Here is a 22,856-nt window from a genome sequence, read left to right as displayed (position 1 = left end):
CTCAGCTGAGTCCGGGTTACCAATTCTGGGACAAAAGGAAAAGTTTCTCTTATCCTCTCGGAGCAATAAGTGACTCAAGTATCTTAGTCATAGTAAGTGTGATCTGGGGAATCATTGTTTAAACCTTCCGTAGTGACCCATGGGTGAAGATGGCATAGAAGAGGAAAAGGAAGTAGCATCTTGTGATGAATATGCAACGTTGCCCCACTTGCTTAACTGTCTAATTCCTGTAGCTGAAGTCAGTACCTTGATATGTTTACGTTTTTATTGTTGGCCTCGTCCACAGGAGTGCACACTAGCTCCCCGAAAGCAGGGTCTTTTCTTTCCCATCTACCGCTGAATCTCGCCCCTAGCAACATGCCCCAAACACAGAGGAGGTGCTCAGTGACTATTATTGGAATAAACGGACGCACGAGTACCCAAGCCACACTGCCGACCCCACGACAGCGGCCCAAAAGTGGCGAAGAGACCTCCCACGCTGCCTCTATGGGACCCACACGCGGAGGCCTCTGGGAAGTGTAGTCGGCCGCTGCCCGGGAGTTGCGGGAGTGAGCCTCCGCGTGCGCAAGCGCACTTCCGTCTCTGCCCCGCCGCTGCGGCCATTGTCCGGCCCCAGTGCGGCTAAGGCCGCTTTGGGCCGTCCCACCGCACATCAGCATTGGAGAGGACGGACCCTGCAGCAGGTGTAGGAGGAGCTGGCCCGAGCCCTGCGTGGCCCCGAGGTCGTGAAATCCGGGGTCCCCAGGAAGCGGTAATTCCGAGTGCGCGGGTCCAGGCGGCACCTCCCACGGGTTTGGCTTGTATCCGCCGGGCCGCGCCCACCATCCTGCGGATGGGACTGGGCGTGGCCAGAGGACGGTGTCCCGGACGCGGCGACCCTTTAATTTGAGGGTGGGGGAACTGCAGGCCCAGGCGCTGTCCGCGCAGCCCCTTTAATCCCTCTCCACAGAGAACTGGCTGAGGGGCAGAGGCGGGCGCGGCGCGGCGGTGAGGGGTCGGCGGTTGCAGCCGGGTGAGTGGGCCCTGTCCTCTCTCCCCAGCCCCAGTCTGGAAGCCGACCCCGGCGTGGCAGGCATGGCTCCGAGGCCTCCGATGGCCGCGCCCCAGGTGAGCAGCGGGTTTCACACTACCCCAGGGCGTCCCATCCAGCGAGGCCCCTGGGGCAGGTTTAGAGCCGTCATTGTTCTCCGCCTGAGCGACTCCCTTTCCTAGCTCGGTCTTCGCCTCCGAGCTTCCTAGCCTTGCGAAAACCCAAGATGTCCAGAGCTGGGAGGAGCGGGCTTCCCAAAAGGAGGGGACCAGGTGCGGTTCTGCTGGAGGAGTTAAGAGTGAACATGTTGGGAAGTGTCACTGTTGAGAGTCCTGAGTGCCAAGCCAATTCCTTGAACTCTTGTCAAGGAATGGAGAGGGTAGGGTCACAGGATAGACAACTGTAGAGGAGGAAGTAACTGTTAGTGAGTGAAGGAGAGAGGAGCCCCAGTCTCCGACCCGGGGGCCATAAAGAGACCTTAAGGAGCCAAAGAAGCTTGGTCAGGATTTGCGTAGGAAGAGGCTGGAGATAGGCTTTCTTGGGCCCAGAGGAAAAAACAGAGCAAGAAGAACCTGTCCCATTACTTTTTGTGTACTTTTCTGCTTTAACAAAAGTATAATAGTGCACAGCCCAGGCGTCCAGCCTTCAGCTTTCATTAATTTTATGAAGCTGATTTCTCGACTCATTTATTCTTGTGAGGGAGGAGGCGTTGTCTAGAAGCATCACAACTCTGAGGTTATCCATTGATCTGCATAGAGTATATCCATGAAAATATAACAAGGTTCAGATGGTATTTTAATCTACACTCTCTTTAGAATTAAGGAAAAATCACAGATTCTAGCTGTTGAGTGTTTTAGACTATCAGGATCAATCCAGGAATGTCTGGCTGCCTCACTTGGTGGAGCATGTGAGTCTTGATCTCTGGGTTGTGAGTTCGAGCCCCACACTGGGTGTAGAGATTACTTAAAAGTAGAATTAAAAAAAAAAATCAATCCAGATAAAAATACTGACTAATAATGTCATTTAAAAGCAGTTTACTGTAAATTAAACACATACAGTATGTATAATGCCTTTATATCTTTTACTTCTTGTTATATGTTTTTGCTTTATAAGGGTGAGCCTTAAGGAGGAAGACAAGTAACACTAGTACAACAAGACAGTTGTTTGGTTTGTGGTGAGCCAGAGCAAATCACTGGTCATCAGTGCATTTCCATAGAAAGTGTTTCTTCAGCAGGCTGTGAGAATTAGAATCACTTAACACACTTAACGTTTCATGGGGGTGATGATCCAAGGGGGAGTGATAATCCTTTCCATAAGGGTTGCCTTTTTAATGGTGAAAGTGGATTTGTGTTCTGAGCAGTGAATTTAGGGACTGCTTTAAACAACACTTTCAAAGCTTTGTTCCCTAAATACTCTAGTTCAGTTATATTCTCATGGAATGGCCTGACAGTCCACTTGGGTTACCTAACCAAGGCTGCAGGTGATGACCGTGGATAAAGGACAGGATAAAGGACAGGACAAGGGACTCTACAAAGGGGGCTTTTTAGGCAGAAATTTCCCTTTGTCGGAGGTTCCCTTTCTCTGAGCTTGGCCCTCTGGGAATGCAAGAGATGAGTAATTGAGTCATGTGACTGTTTATCCAGGAGGTTAACTGAGTGGGGGAAGCATCTGGCAGAAGTATATAGTACCAGAGAGGTGGTGTCAGATGTTGTCTCAGAGGTCCAGAGGCTGCTGTGAGTACAGAGAGGGGAGAGGAAATTCTGCTTGTGGGAAAGAGTGAATGGAGATGTCACTTGAATAAGAGCAGAGTCCAACAAGTGAAAATGAAGGGGGTAGAGATAGAGCCAATTGACTGTGGGTCAGGGCATTGGGAGGCCAGAAGATGAAGGGCATGTTCACAAAACCATTGTTCTTTGTGACAGTGTGTGTGGCTGCAGGCAGTGGGTAGATGGGAATAGAAAGGAGTTTTGGACTTTTTTCTTTTTGGCCTTCATAATCCATCCATTCATTCATCTATTCATTCAGCCAATAGCCATTGAACCCCTATGATGTGCTGAGACACGTTTCTAAGTAGTTGGGGTACATTAGTGAACAAAATCTATAATGATCTCTGCTTTCGCGGGGCTTACACCCTAGAAGGAGGAGAAAGGAAGATTCAGTAGGTAACTTTTATAATATCCTAGAAGGTGACAGTACCTGGGGGGAAAAAGGTAGAGAAAAGTAAGGGGGATTGAGTGCGGGAGAGGGTGGCTTATGGTAAGGGTACAGCTTAAATAAGGTGGTCAGGGTAAGCCTTATCCTTACTGAGATGGTGACATCTGTACAGAAGGAGGCGATGCACAGGTCTGGAGGAGAGTGCTGTGGGTGGATGAGCAGCAGGATGGGTGTGTCTGGTGTGTTCAGAATGTTGGAAATGGTTAATGGTTAATAGAGCTTGAGTCACTGTTCTTGAGCAGGAAACTAGGACGATTTCTTCTTAGTTTTAAAGATTTCTGTGAATGATGAAGTGTAGGAACAAGAGTTTGAAACTTGGAGCTCCTGTGGAGAGGTGTTTGGTAGATGGGACCTTCCCCCCCTGTGCTCTGCTAATACCTGAAGTGGCTCCAAAGTGGAGGGGAATGGGAGCAAAAGGAGGGATACCCTGAAAATCCTTAGGATCTGTGGGATCATTAGTAGCTATATCTGTATAGACGTTATGTATCTTTTTCTTCATTATATGTGCGCTCCATTTTCAGGAGGAATAAAAAAACGGTGAAACCGCCAGGAGAGTAAGAAATGGGGAAAGTTTTAGAAGAAAAAGCTGCAAATGAAGACCAGATTTACCTTGAAGGGGAGGAAATAGGGACTAGGACCTGGTCTCCATTGAATCCAGATCCCAAGAGCTCTGTGGTTATATCATCAGGATGAACAGGCTCAGCCAAAGCTGGCCCAGGTCATCCAAACTCAGACGAGATGCTCCTGGACCCCCAGGAGCAGCCAGGCCACTTGTTGAACCAGCTCAGGATGTTTGCAGTCAGGGATGTTCAGGCTGCCTCTGTCCAGAGGTCCTCTTTCTCAGCCTTCTCCTGAGCTCACGGGAGCTGGGCTTTAAGCTCAGCCGAGACACTCTTGCCCCTGGGTAAGGTCAGATGCCCCTCTTGTGCATTCCGACAGCACATGTACACAGCTGTCATAGTACTGTTTTTATGTCATATGGAGGTATGTGTTTATCCATCCATCTCTGTACTAGGCTTTCAGCTCCTTTAGGACAGGGCCATTTGACTGGTTTCATCCCTTTCTCCAAAGTACATACTCTGTAAGTGGGTGTCACAGCAAACACTCATAACCACTTAATGCCAAGCAGTAATTTTGTGCTTTCTGCATTTTCTGCTCCTAACATAGAAAAACTATATTTTTCCAGTGACCCCAATTTTCTGGTAAAATAATTGCATGAAACAGTTTAAGTTTCACTAAACAGTTTGTTTTTTTTTTCTCACTAAACAGTTTTAAGAAATTTTGTCTTTAAGACAATGTTAGGATGTCAAAACCTCTTCTAAGACCTATTTCAAAAATATGATTATTTTCCTGAGTTTTCTATGTCTTGTACTACTTTTCTTAAAACATATCTTGGGGCGCCTGGGTGGCTCACTTGGTTAAGCATCTGACTTCGGCTCAGGTCGTGATCTCGTGGTCTGCGAGTTCAAGCCCCACATCAGGCTCTGTGCTGACAGCCCAGAGCCTGGAGCCTGCTTCGGATTCTGTGTCTCCCTTTCTCTCTGCCCTTCCCTTGCTTGTGCTCTCTCTGTTTCTCTGTCACTTAAATATTAAACACTAAAAAAATTTTTAAAAATATATCTTAAAGCATGTGAGCATACATATAGACTCCCCCCCCTTTTTTTTAATTTTTGTTTAAATTCTAGTTAGTTAACATACAGTATAATACTGTTTTCAGGAGTAAAATTTAGTGATTCATCACTTACAAATAATACCCAGTGCTCAACACAAGTGCCTTCCTTAAGACCATCACCCATTTAACCCAAACCCTCAGTTCTCTATTGTAAGAATCTCTCTTTTTTTTTTTGTTTACTTGGAGAGAGAGAGAGAGAGAGAGAGAGCGCACATGCACATGAGCAGGGGAGGGGCAGAGAGTCAGAGAGAGAATCCCAAGCAGTCTCTGTGCTATCAACTTGGAGCCCCAGGCAGGGCTTGATCCCAGAAACCACAAGATCATGACCTGAGCTGAAATCAAGAGCCAGATGCTCCACGAACCGAGCCACCCAGGTGCCTCTGTCATAAAGAGTCTCTTATGTTTTGTTTCCCTCTCCTTTTTTTCTTTCCCTTTCCATATGTTAGATGCATCTGTTTTGTTTCTTAAATTCCACATGATCAGTGAAATCTTAACGATATTTGTTTTTCTCTACCTGACATTTCATGTAGAATAATACACTGTAGCTCCATCCACATCATTGCAAATGGCAAAATTTCATTCTTTTTGATGGCTGAGTAATATTCCTCTGTGTGTGTGTGTGTGTGTGTGTGTGTGTGTGTGTGTGTGTGTTCGTGTGTTCCCCACATCTTTATCCATTCATCAGTTGATGGATATTTGCACTCTTTCCATAGTTTGGCTTTTTTTTTTTTTTCTTTAATTTATTCTCAAGTTAGCTAACATACAGTGTAGTCTTGGCTTCAGGAGTAGATTCCAGTGATTCATCACTTACACATAACACCCAGTGCTCATCCCAACAGGTGCCCTCATCAATGCCTATCACCTTCCCTTCCCCTATGATCATTTGTTAAGTTTCTCAAATTCCACACATGAGTGAAATTATATATCTGTCTTTCTCATTTCACTTAGCATGATACCCTCTAGTTCCATCCATGATGTTGCAAATGGCAAGATTTCATTCTTTTTCATTACCAAGTAGTATTCCTGTGTGTGTACATCTTCTTAATCCATTCATTAGTTGATGGACATTTGGGCTCTTTCCATAATTTGGCTATTGTTGATAGTGCTGCTGTAAACATTGGGGTGCATGTGCCCCTTAAAATCAGCACTCCTGTATCCTTTGGATAAATTCCTAGTAGTGCAATTGCTGGGTTGTAGGGTAATTCTATTTTTAATTTTTTGAGGAACCTCCACACCGTTTCCCAGAGTGGCTGCATCAATTTGCATTCCCACCAACAGAGGGCTCTCCTTTCTCCACATCCTCGCCAACATCTGTTGTTTCCTGAGTTGTTCATTTTAGCCACTCTGACTGGTGTGAGGTGGTATCTCAGTGTGGTTTTGATTTGTATTTTCCTGATGATGAGCAATGTTGAGCATCTTTTCATGTGTTTGTTGGCCATCTGGATGTCTTCTTTGGAAAAGTGTCTATTCATGTCTTCTGCCCATTTCTTCACTGGATTATTTTTGGGGGGGGGTGTTGAGTTTGGTAAGTTCTTTATAGATTTTGGATACTAACCCTTTATCCAATATGTCATTTGCAAATATCTTCTCCCATTCTGTTGGTTGCCTTTTAATTTTGTTGATTGGTTTCCTTTGCGTGCAGAAGCTTTTTATTTTGATGAGGTCCCAATAGTTCATCTTTGCTTTTATTTCCCTTGCCTTCAGAGACATGTCAATTAAGAAGTTGCTGCAGCTGAGGTCAAAGAGGTTGCTGTTTGTTTTCTCCTGTAGAGTTTTGATGGTTTTCTGTTTCACATTTAGGTCTTTGACCCATTTTGAGTTTATTTTTGTGTATGGTGTAAGAAAGTGGTCCTGTTTCACTCTTTTGCAAGTTGCTGTCCAGTTCTCCCAGCACCATTTGCTAAAGAGACTGTCTTTTTCCATTGGATACTCTTTTCTCCTTTGTCGAAGATGAGTTGGCCATATATTTGTGGGTCCATTTCTGGGTTCTCTATTCTGTTCCATTGGTCTGTGTGTCTGTTTTTGTGCCTGTACCATACTGTCTTGATGATTACAGCTTTGTAATACAGGCTAAAGTCTGGGATTGTGATGCCTCCAGCTTTGGTTTTCTTTTTCAACATTACTTTGGCTATTTGGGTTCTTTTGTGGTTCCATACAAGTTTTAGGATTGTTCTAGCTCAGTGAAGAATGCTGGTACTATTTTGATTAGGATTGCTTTGAATGTGTAGATTGATTTGGGTATTACCAACATTTTAACAATATTTGCTCTTCTGATCCATGAGCATGGAATGTTTTTCCATTTTTTTGTGTCATCTTCAGTTTCTTTCATAAGGTTTTTATAGTTTTCAGCTTACAGATTTTTTTTTTTTTTTACCTCTTTGGTTAGGTTTATTTGTAGGTATTTTATGGTTTTTGATGCAATTGTAAATGGGATTGATTCTCTGATATCTCTTTCTATTGCTTCATTATTGGCGTATAGAAATGTGATTGATTTCTGTTCATTGATTTTATATCCTGAGATTTTGCTGAATTCCTGTATCAGCTCTGGCAGTTTTTTGGCGGAGTCTTTTCAGGTTTTCCACAGAGAGTATCATGTCATTTGTGAAGAGTGAAAGCTTGACTTCTTTTTTGCCAATTTGGATACTTTTTAATTTCATTTTGTTGTCTGACTGCTGAAGAAAGGACTTCCAGCACTATGTTAAACAGTGGTGAATAGTGGACATCCCTGTCGTGTTCCTGATCTCAGGGGGAAACCTCTCAGTTTTTCCCCATTGAAGATGGTATTAGCAGTGGGCCTTTCATATATGGTTTTTATGATGTTAAGATATGTTCCTTCTATCCTGACTTTGTTGAGGGTTTTTATTAAGAAAGGATGCTGTAATTTGTCAAGTGCTTTTTCTGCATCTATTGAGAGGATCATATGGTTCTTATTCTTTCTTTTATTAATATCACAGTGATTGATTTATGAATATTGAACCAGCCCTGCAGCCCAGGAATGAATCCCACTTGATCATGGTGAATAATTCTTTTAATATACTGTTGAATTCAGTTTGCTAGTATCTTGTTGAGAATTTTTGCATCATGTTCATCAAGGATATTGGCCTGTAATTTTCCTTTTTAGTGGTTTGGAATCAAAGTAATGCTGGCTTCATAGAATGAGTCTGGAAGCTTTCCTTCTGTTTCCATTTTTTGGAACAGTTTGAGAAGAATAGGTATTAACTCTTTTAAATGTCAGGTAGAATTCCCCTGGGAAGCCATCTGGCTCAGGAGTCTTATTGTTGGGGGATTTTTGATAACTGATTCAATTTGCTGGTTATGGATCTCTTCAAATTTCCTATTTCTTCCCCCATTTGAGTTTTGGTAGTGTGTGAGTGTCTAGGAATTTGTCCATTTCTTCCAGATTGTCCAGTTTGTTGGCATATAATTTTTCATAGTATTCTCTAGTATTGTTTGTATTTCTATGGTGTTGGTTATGATCACTCCTCTTTCATTCATGATTTTATCTATTTCGGTCCTCTCTTCTATTTGAGAAGTCTGGCTAGTGCTTTATCAATTTGTTTATTCTTTCAAAAAAAAAAACAACCCAGCTCTTAGATTCATTGATCTATTCTGGCTTTTTGGTATTCTATAGTGTTTACTTCTGCTCTTATTTTTATTATTTCTCTTCTGCTGGCTTTGCGCTTTCTTTGCTGCTGCCTTTCTAGCTCCTTTAGGTATAAGGTTAGGTTGTGTATTTGGACCTTTCTTGCTTCTTGAGACAGGCCTGAATTGCAGTATATTTTCCTCTTGAGACTGCCTTTGTTGCATCCAAAAGGGTTTGGGCTGTCATGCTTTCATTTTCATTGGCTTCCATATATTTTTAAATTTCTTCTTTAGTTTCCTAGTTGACCCACTTATTCTTTAGTAGTAGATGTTCTTTAACCTCCATGTATTTGGGCGCTTTCCAAATTTTTTCTTGTGGTTGATTTCAAGTTTCTTAGCGTTGTTATCTGAAAATATGCATGGTATGATCTCAATCTTTTTATACTTGTTGAGGGTTGTTTGTGACCCAATATGTGGTCTGTTTTGGAGAATGTTTCATGTGTACTCGAGAAGAATGTGTATTCTGCTGCTTATAGATGAAAAATTCTGAATATATCTGTTAAGTCCATCTGGTCCAATGTGTCATTCAGAGCCATTGTTTCCCTTTTGATTTCCTGCCTAGATGATCTGTCCATTGTTGTAAGTGGAGTATTAAAGTCCCTTACAATCATGGTATTATTATCTATACATTTGATTAATTGATTTTTATATTTGGGTGTCTCACGTTGGGGGCATAAACATTTATAATTGTTAGCTCTTCTTGATGGATAGACCCCTTAGTTAAGCTGTAATGCCCTTCTTCATCTCTTATTATGGTCTTTATTTTAAAGTCTAGCTTGTCTGCGGCCTCCTGGGTGGCTCAGTTAGGCGTCTGACTTTGGCTCAGGTCATGATCTCTCAGTTTGTGAGTTTGAGCCCCGCGTTGGGCTCTGTGCTGACAGCTCAGAGCCTGGAGCGTGCCTTGGATTCTGTGTCTCCCTCTCTCTCTGCCCCTCCCACACTATCTCTCTCACTTTCTCTCTTTCTCAAAAATAAGTAAACATTAAAAAAAATGTAAAAAATCTAGCTTATCTGATATAAGTATGGCTACTCTGGCTTTCTTTTGATGCCCCATAGCATGGTAGATGGTTCTCCATCCCGTCACTTTCAATCTACAGGTGTTCTCAGGTCTAAAATGAGTCTCTTGTAGGCAACATATAGATGGATCTTGTTTTTCTAGCCATTCTGATACCCTGTGTCTTTTGATTGGGGCATTTAGTCCATTTACATTCAGAGTGATTATGAAAGATACGGATTTAGTGTCATTGTGTTATCTGTAGGTTTCATGTTTGTCATGATGTCTCTGGTCCTTTGTAGTCTTTGCTGCTTTCCACTCACAGAGTCCCCCTTAGGATCTCCTGCAGGGCTGGTTTAGTGGTTTTGAACTCCTTTAGTTTTTGTTTGTCTGGGAAAGCCTTTATCTCTCCTTCTACTCTGAATGACAGCCTTGCTGGATAAAGGATTCTTGGCTGCATATTTTTCCTTTTCAGCACATTGAATATTTCCTGCTACTCCCTTCTGATCTGCCAAGTTTCAGTGGACAGATCTACTACCACCCTTCTTCTGTCTACCCTTGTAGGTTAAGGCCCTTTTGTCCCTAGCTGCTTTCAGAATTCTTTCTTTATTTTTGTATTTTGCCAGTTTCACTATGATATGTTGTGTTGACCCGTTTTTGTTGATTTTGAAGGGAGTTCTCTGTGCCTTTTGGACTTGGATGCCTGCTTCCTTCCCCAGATTAGGGAAGTTCTCAGCTATAATTTGTTCGAATAAACTTTCTTCCCCTTTCTCTCGCTCTTCTTCTGGAACTCCTATGATATGGATATTATTTCGTTTCATGGAATCACTTAACTCTCTAATTCTCCCTTTATGGTCTAGGAATTTCTTTTTCTTCTTTTTTTCAGCTTCATCATTTTCCATAATTTTATCGTCTATTTCACTATTCTCTATTCTGTCCTCTTCACTTCTTCTATTCTCTCCTTTGGTCACTATATCTAGTTTGTTTTGCATCATTATCAGGGAAATACAAATCAAAACCACAATGAGATACCACTTCATACCTGTCAGAATGCATAAAATTAACAACACAAGATGCGACACAGGATTGATTCCTGGGTGTTCCAAGTGCTCTGACCTCAATATAGCTGTGTTTGAGGGAAGAGGGAAATCCTGGTCCCCCTACTTCTCTGCCATGTTAACTCCCATAGTTTGGCTATTGTTGATAATGCTGCTCTAAACAGCAGGGTACATGTACCCCTTCGAATCTGTAATTTTGTATCCTTTGGGTAAATACCTAGTAGTGCAATTGCTGGTTTGTAGGGTAGTTCTATTTTTAACTTTTTGAAGAACCTCCATATTGTTTTCTATGGTGGCTGCACCAGTTTGCATTCCCACCAGCAATGTAAGAGGGTTTCCCTTTCTCTGCATCCTGACCAACACTTGTTGTTTCTTGGGTTGTTAATTTTAATGCATTCTCACAGATATTTTAATGCATTCTCACAGGTGTTAAGTGGTATCTCATTGTGGTTTTGATTTGTATTTCCTTGATGATGATTGATGTTGAGCATCGTTTCATGTGTCTGTTGGCCATCTGGATGTCTTCTTTAGAAAAGTGTCTATTCATGTCTTCTGCCCATTTTCTTAACTTGATTATTTGTTTTTTTTGGGTGTTGGGTTTGGTAAGTTCCTTATAGATTTTGGATATTAACCCTTTGTCAGATATATATATCATTTGCAGATGTCTTGTCCCATTCCATAGGCTGCCTTTTAGTTTTGTTGATTGTTTCCTTCACTATGCAGAAGCTTTTTATCTTGATGAAGTCCCAATAGTTCATTTTTTTTGCTTCCGGCAAGGTGTCTAGTAAGAAGTTGCTGTGACTAAGGTCAAAGAGGTTGCTGCTTGTGTTCTCCTATAGGATTTTGATGGTTTCCTCTCTCACATTTAGGTCTTTTATCCATTTTGAATTTATTTTTGTGTATGGTGTAAGAAAGTGGTCCTGTTTCATTCTTCTACACGTTGCTGTCCAGCTTCCCAACACCATTTATTGAAGAGACTATTTTTTCCATTGGATACTCTTTTCTGCTTTGTTGAAGATGAGTTGACCCTATAGTTGTGGGTCCATTTCTGGGTTTTCTGTTTTGTTCCATTGATCTATGTGTCTGTTTTTGTGCCAGTACCATACTGTCTTGATGACTACAGCTTTGTAATATAGGTTGAAGTCTGGAATCATGATGCCTCCAGCTTTGCTTTTCTTTTTCAGGATTGCTTTGGCTATTCGGGTTCTTTTGTGGTTCCATACAAATTTTAGGATTGTTTGCTCTAGCTCTGTGAAAGATGCTGGTGGTATTTTGATAGGGATTGTGTTAAATGTGTAGATTGCTTTGGTAGTATAGACATTTTGACGGTGTTTGTTCTTCCATTCCATGAACATGGAATGTTTTCCCATTTCTTTGTGTCCTCTTCAGTTTCTTTCATAAGTGTTCTATAGTTTTACTTCTTTAGGTTAATTCCTAGGTATCTTATTGTTTTTGGTGCAATTATAAATGGGATTGATTCCTTGATTTTTTTTTTTTCTGCTTCATTATTGGTGTATAGAAATGCGACTTTGCTGAATTCATGTATTAGTTCGAGCAATTTTTTGGTGGAGTCTTTCAGGTTTTCTACATATAGAGTATTGTGCCATCTGCAAATAGTGAGAGTTTGACTTCTTCCTTGCCAATTTGGATGCCTTTTATTTCTTTTTGTTGTCTGTTTGCTGAGACTAAGACTTCCAGTACTATGTTAAATAGTAATGGTGACAGTGGACATCGCTGTCTTGTTCCTGATTAAAGAAAAAAGCTTTCATTTTTTTCCCCATTGAAGATGATATTAGCTGTGGATCTTTCATATATGGCCTTTATGATTTGAGGTATGTTCTGTCTATCCCTACTTTGTTGAGGGTTTTTATAAAAAATGGATGCTGTAGGGGCACCTGGGTGGCTTAGTTGGCTAAGCATCCAACTCTTGGTTTCACCTCAGGTCATGATCTCAGGGTTTGTGTGTTCGAGCTCCATATCAGGCTCCATGCTGACAGTGCAGAGCTTGCTTAGGATTCTGTCTCTCTCTGCCCCTCCCCCTGCCCAAAGAAATAAATAAACTAAAAAAAAAAAAAAAAAAAAAAAAAAAATGGTTGCAGGATTTTGTCAAATGCTTTTTCTGCATCTATTGAGAGGATTGTATGGTTCTTATTCTTTCTTTTATTAATGTAGTATATCACATTGATTTGTGAATATTAAACCACCCTTGAAGCCCAGGAATAAATCCCACTTGATCATGGTGAATAATTTTTTTAATGTACTGTTGGATTTGATTTCCTGGTATCTTGTTGAGAATTTTTGCATCCATGTTCATCAAGGATATTGGCCTGTAATTCTCCTTTCTAGTGGAGTCTTTGTCTGGTTTTGGAATCAAGGTAATACTGGCATTGTAAAATGAGTTTGGAATTTTCCATTTCTATTTTTTGGAACAGTTTAGGAAGAATAGGTGTTAACTCTTCTTTTAATGCCTTATAGAATTTCCCTGGGAAGCCACGTGGCTCTGTACTATTGTTTGTTGGGAGATTTTTGATTAATGATTCCATTTCTTTGCTGATTATGGGTCTGTTCAAATTATGTATTTCTTCCTATTTCAGTTCTGGTAGTTTGTATGTTTCTAGGAATTTGTCCATTTCTTCCAGATGCCTAGTTTGTTGGTGTATAATTTTTCATAACATTCTTTTGTAATTGTTTTTCTGTGGTATTGGTTATAATCTTCTCTCTCATTTGTGATTTTATTTATTTGACTCCTTTCTCTTTTTGAAAAGTCTGGCTAGGGGGTTATTTATTTATTTATTTATTTATTTATTTTTGAGAGAGAGTGGGGAGTGTTCACATGAGTGGGGGAGGGGCAGAGGGAGAAGGGAGAGAGAATCTTAAGCAGGCTCCACACCCAGCATGGAGCCCTACATGGGGCTCAATCTCACAACCATGAAATCATAACCTGAACTGAAATCAAGAGTTAGATGTTTAACTGACTCAACCACCCAGGATCCCGAAGTTTATCAATTTTATTCTTTCAAGGTACCAGCTCTTAGTCTCATTGATATGTTCTGTTTGTTTATATGTTTGTTTCTATATCATTTATTTCTGCTCTAATATTTATTATTTCCCTTCTTCTGGCTTTAGGCTTTATTTGCTATTCCTTTCCTACCTCCTTTAAGTGTTAAGTTAACTTGAGTATTTGATATTTTTCTTGGTTCTTATGTAGGCCTGTATTGTTGCCACTTACTTCTCTCTTAGGACTGCCTTTCCTGCATCCCAGTGGTTTTGGACTGTTGTGGTTTCATTTTCATTTGCTTCCATGTACTTTTTTACTTCTTTAATTTCCTGGTTAACCCACTCATTCTTTAGCAGGATGTTTTTTAACCTCCATGTATTTGTAGTCTTTCCAAATTTTTTCTTGTGTTGACTTCAAGTTTCATAGCATTGTGGTCTGAAAATATGCATGGTATGATCTCAATCTTTTTATATTTGTTGAGGGCTGTTTTGTGACCCAGTATGTGGTCTATTTGGAGAATGTTCTGTGTGTACTTGAAAAGAATGTGTGTTCTGCTTTAGGAAGAAATGTTATGAATATACCTATTAAGTTCCATCTGGTTCAGTGTGTCATTCAAAGCCATTGTTTCCTTGATGATCTTCTGTTTGGATGCCCTGTCCATTACTTTAAGTGGGGTGTTAAATGTCCCTACTATTATTGTATTATTATCAATACATTTCTTTATGTTTGTTAATTGATTTATATATTTGGGTTCTCCCAAGTTGGGGAAATAAATATTTATAATTGTTAGATCTTCTTAATTATGGTGTAATGCCCTTCTTCATCTCTTATTACAGTGTTTGGTTTAAAGTCAATTTTGTCTGATGAAAGTATGGCTTTCTTTTGACTTCCATTAGAATGATAGATGGTTCTCCATCCTTTACATCATCCTTTACTTTCAATCTGCAGGTGTCTTTAGGTCTGAAATGAATCTCATATAGGCACCATATAGATGGGTCTTGTTTTTTAGTCCATTTTGATGCCCTTTGTCTTTTGATTGGAGCATTTAGTCCATTTACATTCAGAGTGATTATTGACAGATACGAATTTAGTGCCTGTGTATTACCTATAAAAATAGCGTTTCTGGTGATTTTCTCTGTTCCTTTCTAGTCTTTGTTACTTTTGGTCCTTTTCTTCCCCCCCACTCATAGGGTCCCCTTTAATATTTCTTGTAGGGCTGGTTTAGTAGTCATGAACTCCTTTAGTTTTTGTTTGGGAAACTCTGTATCTCTTCCTCTCTCTTTTTTTTTTTTTAAGTTTATTTATTTTGAGAGAGAAAGACTGTGTGAGTGGGAGAGGAGCAAAGAGAGAGGGAGACAGAGAATTCCAAGCAGGCTCCATGCTGCCAGAACAGAGCCCAACACAGGACTTGAACTCACAAAACCATGAGATCATGACCTGGGCTGAAACAAAGAGCTGGACACTTAACTGCCTGAGCCACCCAGGTGCCCCTCTCTTCTTCTATTCTGAATGACATTCTTGCTGGATAAAGTATTCATGGCTGCATATTACCCTCATTCAGCACATTGAATATATCCTGCCACTCCGTTCTGATCTGGCATGTTTCTATGGACATATCTTCTGCAAACCTGATCTGTTTTCCCTCGTATGTTAAGTACTTTTTCTCCCTTGCTGCTTTCAGGAGTCTTTCCTTAACTGTGTATTTTATGAATTTGACTATGATATGTCTTGGTGATGGCTGCTTTAAAAAATTTTTTTTAATATTTATTTATTTTTGAGAGAGACAGAGACAGAGCTTGAGCGGGGGAGAGGCAGAGAGAGGGAGCAAGACACAGAATCCGAAGCAGTCTCCAGGCTCTGAGCTGTCAGCACAGAGCCCAATGCAGGGCTTGAACCCATGGACGGTGAGATCATGACCTGAGCCGAGGTCGGACACCCAACTGACTGAGCCACCCAGGCGCCCCTGTGATGGCTGCTTTTGTTGAATTTAATGAGAGTTCTCTGTGCTTCTTCGATTTTGATGTCTGTTTTCTTCCCCAGTTTAGGAAAGTTTTCAACTATAATGTGCTTAAATAAACCTTCTATCCCTTTTTCTCTCTCTTCATCCCGGGGCTCCTATAATACAAACATTATTACGCTTTAAAGAGTTGCTGAGTTCCCTAAGTCTGCATTTTGACCCAATACCTTTCTTTCCCTCTTCTTTTCAGCTTCATTATTTTCCATAATTTTATCTTCTGTTATCACTGATTCGTTCCTCTGCTTCATCCATCCTCATTATCACAGCATCCATTTGAGCTTGCATCTCCATTATCGCATTTTTAATTTCATCCTGACTAGTTTTTAGTTCTTTTATTTCTGCAGTTGGGGATTCTCTAGTGTCTTCTATGCTTTTTTCATGCCCAGCTAGTATCCTTATAATTGTTGTTTTAAATTCTAGTTCAGACATCTTACTTACATCTGTATTTATTAAATCCCATGCCTTCACTTCTTCCTGTTTTTTCTTTTGGGTGAATTCCTGTCTTCTCATATTGTCCAGGTCAAAAAACAAAGCAAAACAAAAAAGGAAGCTAGATCCTAGGTGTGTTTTGGTCTCCTTGTTAAAAGGAGCTAGATCAAAAAAAATAATAAATAAGTAACCTATAAAACATTAAATTAAAAAAATTTTTTTAAATATTAAAAATTGCTTTTTCTGTATCCCAAGAAGAGTGGGAAATATTTCCCCTAGAGCTGAAGCTTTGTAACATTCTATGATCAGTAAACTTGTGCATGTGAGGGTTTATGCTTGTCTTCTGGAGGTGCAGGCTGCTGCACTGATTCAGGCTGACTTGCCCTAGTGGAGATGCACCTGCAGGGCACAGGGGGCAGGGTGGTGTAAATGACTCTAGCCTCCCTTGGTGGTGCTGTTTTGCTCACTGAAGTTGATCATTGCTGATGGGTGGGGTGAAAATTGTGTCACCTGGCTCCCTTTTCCCCCAGCGAGGAGCTCACACCCACCACTCTTCAGGAAGCCCTCACAGGAGAGCAAACAATCACCTTTCTTGTGTGGCTGGCTTCTGCCAGATCCCCAACTTCATCCTGCCTGTATCTGAGCTGTCCACCTGACAGGCCACAGCACTTCTGTGTTTTATCTCAGGTGCATTGGTTGAGTTTCAAAGCTCCACATTTTAGAGATTGCACAGGGAGTACCCATGCTGATCCTCTAGAGGAGGGTCTTGCTCTGCAAGACTGGCCGGTGCCAGCTTGTTGCAGAAATGGGTTATACAAACGCACAGCAGTTCATTATTTATAGTAAAGCACAGCAGAGGGGCACCTGGGTGGCTCAGTTGTTTGAGCATGACTCTTGATTTCAGCTTAGGTCATGATCTCCTAGTTTGTGAGTTCAAGACCTGTATTGGGCTCCTTGCACTGACAGTGTGGAGCCTGGTTGGGATTATCTCTCCTCTCTTTCTACCCTTCTGCACACAAACTGTCTCTCTCAAAATAAATAAATAAACTTAAAAAAAATGTAAAGCACAGCAGAAAGCTGGCACCAAGGCTTGCTGCCCTCAGCTAGCATCCTATGCTATGTTAGCAAATGGAGCAGCTCAGTGGCACCTGCCAGATCTTTTGCCCCCAGAGAGACTGTGCCACCTCTCCCAAATGCACTTGAAGCAGCATAACTGCTTCTCCCCATGTGATCCAGGGGATCTTCAGACCATGGTGCTTGCTCTGTGTCTCTGCTCTCCTTCCCCACCAGACCACAATTCAGCCTGCCAAGTGAGATTCTGGTGATGGTGCAAACCTCTGAAACTTCAGACTCTACACTCAAACTTGTGGTATTGAGCCCCTCTCCTTTCCCAAGGCAGTGGTTTTGGGGAAAGAGTTTTTCTTATGCAGTTCCCCATGTGCACTTTCACTCTTTCTTCTGTCTCTTTCTGTCTCTCGTGCTCCTCTCTCTGCGATCAGGGTTCCTTCCCCATTGCAGCACCTAGAGCTCTTTTCCTCCCCAAATCAACTCTTTGCAGTTACTACTTTCCACAATGTGGTAGGTTTTTTTCAGCTCTAGTTGTGCATTTTTACTCTCTGAATCCTCAGATCAATTTCTTGGACGTTCAAAATGATTTGATATATCTTTTTAAAGTTTATTTATTTATTTTGAGGGAGTGGGGGAGGGGCAGAGAGAAAGAGAGAATCCCAAGCAGGTTCCATGCTGTCAGTGCAGATCCTGATGCGGGGCTCAGTCTCACAAACTGAGATCATAACATGAACCAAAATCCAGGGTTGGACACTTAACTGACAGAGCCACCCAGATACCCCCAAAATGATTTGATATTTATCTAGCTGTGTTCGAGGGATGAGGCAGGCCTAGGGTCTCCGTACTCCTCTGCCTGACTCCTCTTGACTCCTCCCTAACATAGACTTTTTAACAGAAAAGAGTCATTTGTCATCCTTCTTTAGCACCTCTGTATTTGTTGTAATAAATTTCCTTCTTTTCTCCTTAATGCATGTTTTTCCCTTAAACATTTTCAATGAAAACATTTTAAATTTCATCTACAGTAAAACCTTGGTTTGTGAGCGTAATTCGTTCCAGAAACATGCTTGTAATCCAAAGCACTTAATATCAAAGCGAATTTCCTTGTAAGAAATAATGGAAACTCAGATGATTCGTCCCACAACTGAAATATTTTCATATAAAAATGATTACAATACTGTTATATAACACAGAATAATAAAATACAAAATATAAAAAAAAATAAATTAACCTGCACTTATCTTTGAAAACCTTTGTGGCTGGTGTGAGGGAAGCAAGAAAGTTTGTGCAGCTTTAACAAGGAACTTATCCAATGACACTTGCTTTTGCCTCCTTTTGAGGATTTCATGGAAATGTGACATTGCATTGACTATCACCCACAATCCCACAGAGAGAAAGAGAAGAACCATTGTCTCACTTGTGATCATGTGATCACGTACTACTTGTATTGCAAGACATCACTCGTTTATCAAGTTAAAATTTATTAGAAATGTTTGCTCATCTTGTGGAACACTTGCACAAGTTACTTGCAATCCAAGGTTTTATTGTAAGTTTTTTTCCCCGGGGGTGGTGGAGAGTGGCAGAGGGAAAGAGAGAATCTTAAGCAGGCTCCATGCTCAGCCTGGAGCCTGACGCAGGGCTCAATCCCATGACCCTGGGATCATAACCTGAGCCAAAGTCGAGAGTCAGATGCTCAACCGACTGGGCCACCCGGGCACCCCTAAATTTCATATAATTTTTATGAAGAGTTTTATTTTGTTTTATTTACTTATTTAGTTTTTTTTTTAGATAGAGTGTGAGTGCACAAGTGGTGGGAAAAGGAGAGGGAGACAATCTTAAGCAGGTTCCATACCCTGCACGACCCTGAGATCATGACCAAAGCTGAAATCAAGAGTCAGACCAACTGAGCCACGCAGGTGACCCCTTTATGTTTTTTTAAAAATCATTTTTTTTTTTTTAACATGAAAGAGAGGGAGAATGAGAGAGAGAGCAGGGTAAAGGAGCAGAAAGAGAGAAAGAAACTTAAGCGAGCTCCAGTGTGGAGCCTGACTCTGGGCTTGATCCCGTGACCCTGGGATCATGACCTGAGCCAAAGTCAAGAGTCAGATATTCAAGTGACTGAGCCACTCAGGTGACCCTAAAAATCACTTTCAATGGCGATGTATGGTGATTCCATACAATCACCTAGGTGCCCCTGTTTTATATTCATTTCCATGAGCATACTAAAATTTTTGAACCATTTTCTCAGCATTAGGTTGTTTTCTAAAAGTTTTACAATTACAAATAATACTGGGATAAAATTGGTTACGGTGGATAGTTTTTTGTTTTTGTTTTTTTTGAAAATACAATTAAAAAAATTATTTGCAGGGTGCCTGAATGGCTTACCTTCTAGACTCTAGATTTCATCTCAGGTCATGATCTCCCAATTCGTGAGTTTGAGCCTGGAGTCAGGCTCCATGTTGTCAGTGCAGAGTCTGCTCGGGATTCTCTCTTTCTCTCTCCCTCTCTCCCTCTCCCCCTCTCCCTCTCCCTCTCTCCCTCTGCCCCTCCCCTTTGTGCATATTCTCCCTAAGTAAATAAAATTTTTTTAAAAAAGTATTTGCATTTGTATTTTTTAAAGGAAATCTTAAAAAAAAAACACTTTTTTTTTATTATTTATTTTTGACAGAGCACAAACAGGGGAGGGGCAGTGAAGAGGGAAACAGGATCTATAATGGGTTCCACTTGAATAGCAGAGAGCCCAACGTGGGGCTCAAACACACAAACTGTGAGATCATGACCTGACCTGAAGTCAGATGTTTAATCAATGGAGCCACCCAGGCACCCCTGCATCTGTATTCTTAAGTGAAATAGCCCTTAGAGTGAGAAAGATCTACTACAGGTTTTGGTGATATGTTTATCCTGAACTTACAGAAGCATTCAGATTGCTTATTATCTTTTTCTGCCTTTTGAAAGAATTTACCCTATAAAACATTTAGATCTAGGATTTTTAATGGAAAGGATAATTGGGAACAGTTTGCTCTGTTTCTTCCTCAATTTTTAAGGTTTTTTTCTGTCAACACTGGTGATTTAAAATTTAAAAATTACCCACTTCATTAAGATTTTTCACATTTCTTAATACCTGCTATATATTTTATGGGTTTGTTTATTCCCTTAAAGTCATTTATTTTGTTATTGTTTCTTTTTGTTTTAAGATTTTATTTTTAAGTAATCTCTACATCCAATGTGGGGCTAGAACTCACAACCCTGAGATCAAGAGTCACACACTCCACTGATGGAGCTGGCCAGGTGCCCCAGTTGTTTCTTTGATATACTAGATTTCTCAAAACTCTTTCTGTTTGGCTGGTATTTAAGAGGAACCAGCTTTTGAATTTGGCTCTTAATGCTGCTTTTTGTTTTCTAAGAATTTAATTCACCTGATTTTTTTGGGAGCCTCAAAATCTCCTCATTTTCCTTAAGAATGACCCAGACTCTGTATTTGTTCACTCAGCAGTGGAATACCTACTCTGTGCCAGGCAGTGGTTCTTGACTAGGCCCACACTTCATAACTTGTCAGCAGAAGGTACCTGCTTCCTTTGGGGCAGCAGTAGGGCTTCAATGAGGAAATTTAGTGAGAGGGTGCATGTAAATGACCCAAGTTCAGTGCCTGGCCTGTGGTGAATGTTCACTGAATGTTAGCTATTGTTCTTTGATAATGAATCACCTGAGGAGTTTTTAAAAATTTTTTAGCAGAGGTCTCCATGCATGCATGGGCAGATTTTGTCACTTGCCCCCATGATTCTGGACGATTCCAATGTGCTTGGTTTTAGAGATACAGAAATGAAAAGGAGTTTGAGAAAATGTTGAGGGAGAACATGTGAATAAACAACTACAGTACTAGGGGCATCTGGCTGGTTCAGTCAGTAGAGCATACAGATCTTGATCTTGGGGTCATGAGTCCAAGCCCTATTTTGGGGATAGAGATTACTTAATAAAAAATAAAAAAAAGAAAAGCATATTTACTTAAAAAAGCATCAACACAACTACAGTTCTAAAATGGAGATGTGGACCAAATGCCGAAGGGGGAGGCAGGGAGCTTTTCCAGAAAAGCTTCATGAGGGAAGGCATCATTGAACTGGTTCTAGAAAGGTGAGTAGCAATTTTTCCTATAGAGCCGAGGGAAGAAAGTACATGGTGGTCAGAATAAGATGTGCAAAGACAAGGAGACTCCGAAGAAAATGATATTATAAGCGCAAAGAGTCCATGTAGTAGGAGCACGGGGTGTATGGCAGGAGGCAAAATTTGAGAGAAAGATACAGGCCTGTATCCCTCTAACTTCCCTCTTAGAACCATTTCTGCTGCATCTCAAAGATTTTGGACCATTGTGTTTTCATTTTCATTTGCCTCCATGCATTTCTTTATTTCCTCTTTGATTTCTTGGTTTCATTGGATTGTTTAGCAGCGTGTTATTTAACCTCCATATGTTTGTGTTTCTTCCAGATTTTTTCTTGTGGTTGATTTCTAGTTTCATAGCATTGTGGTTGAAAACGATGCATGGTATGCCTTCATTCTTTTTGAATTTGTTCAGACTTGTTTTGTGGCCTAACATACGATCTGTTCTGGAGAATGTTCCACATATACTTGAGAAGAATATGTATTCTGCTCTTTCAGGATGGAATGTTCTGAATATATCTGTTATATCCATCTGGTCCAATGTGTCATTCAAAGCCACTATTGCCTTGTTGATTTTCTGTTTTGATGATCTATCCATTGATGTAAGGGGAGTGTTAAAGTCCCCTACTATTATTGTATTACTCTTATTTCCTTTATGTTTTTTCAAGCTGCTTTATGTATTTGGGTGCTTTCATGTTGGGTGCATAAATATTTATAATTGTTATATCTTGTTGGATCGTCTCCTTTATGATTATATAGTGTCCTTTTTTTTTTTTTAATGTTTTTATTTATTTTTGAGACAGACAGAGACAGAGAATGAGCAGGGGAGAGGCAGAGAGAGAGGGAGACACAGAATCTGAAGCAGGCTCCAGGCTCTGAGCTGTCAGCACAGAGCCTGACTTGGGGCTCGAACCCATGGACTGTGAGATCGTGACCTGAGCTGAAGTCGGACGCTCAACTGACTGAGCCACCCAGGCGCCCCTATAGTGTCCTTCTTTGTTTCTTGTTGCAGTCTTTGTTTTAAAGTCTATTTTGTCCAATATAAGTATTGCTACCTCAGCTTTCTTTTCACTTCTATTGGCATGATAGATGCTTTCCCATCCCTTCACTTTCAATCTGCATGTCTTTAGGTCTGAAATGAGTCTCTTGTAGGCAGCATATAGATGGGCCTTGCTTTTTATCCATTGTGTTACCCTATATCTTTTGATTGGATCATTTAGTCCATTTACATTCAAAGTAATTATCAATAGGTATGTATTGCATTTCGTTCCTTGTTTTATGGTTGTTTTTGTAGTTCTCCTCTGTTCCTTTCTTCCCTTGTTCTCTTCTCTGAGTTTGCTGGCTTTCTTTAGTGACATGCGTGGATTCCTTTCTCTTTATTTTCTGCATATCTGTTACTGGTTTTTGATTTGTAGTTACTATTAGGTTTGTATATAAAATCTTATGCATGTAGCAGTCCATATTAGTAGTCACCAAAGTTTGAACCCATTCTTTACTCCTCTGCCCCCAACACTTTAGGCATATGGTGACATACTTTACATCCTTTTATTTTGTGACTCTCTTGACTCATTTTTTTGAAGTTTAT

At 40.7% G+C, this 22,856-nt stretch overlaps 1 protein-coding gene across 5 annotated transcripts in view; it reads left to right on the top strand.

Annotated features, from left to right (window-relative positions):
* The window catches only part of ZFP90 (ZFP90 zinc finger protein), a 38,064-nt gene continuing 15,208 nt past the window's right edge, over nucleotides 1–22,856 (top strand). Inside the window, exons 1-2 of one of the 5 annotated variants that reach the window (XM_027076063.2) lie at nucleotides 1–751; nucleotides 1,041–1,107. In XM_027076063.2, the coding sequence (XP_026931864.1) occupies nucleotides 1,075–1,107 (33 nt within the window). In that variant the 5' untranslated portion in view covers nucleotides 1–751; nucleotides 1,041–1,074. The other 4 variants (XM_053210757.1, XM_015068965.3, XM_053210758.1 and 1 more) reach the window with 4 other exon arrangements.

Source organism: Acinonyx jubatus, chromosome E2 (assembly GCF_027475565.1).
Source record: "Acinonyx jubatus isolate Ajub_Pintada_27869175 chromosome E2, VMU_Ajub_asm_v1.0, whole genome shotgun sequence".
NCBI classification, from domain to species: domain Eukaryota; kingdom Metazoa; phylum Chordata; class Mammalia; order Carnivora; family Felidae; genus Acinonyx; species Acinonyx jubatus.
This window is presented reverse-complemented; position numbering and strand designations above follow the sequence as displayed.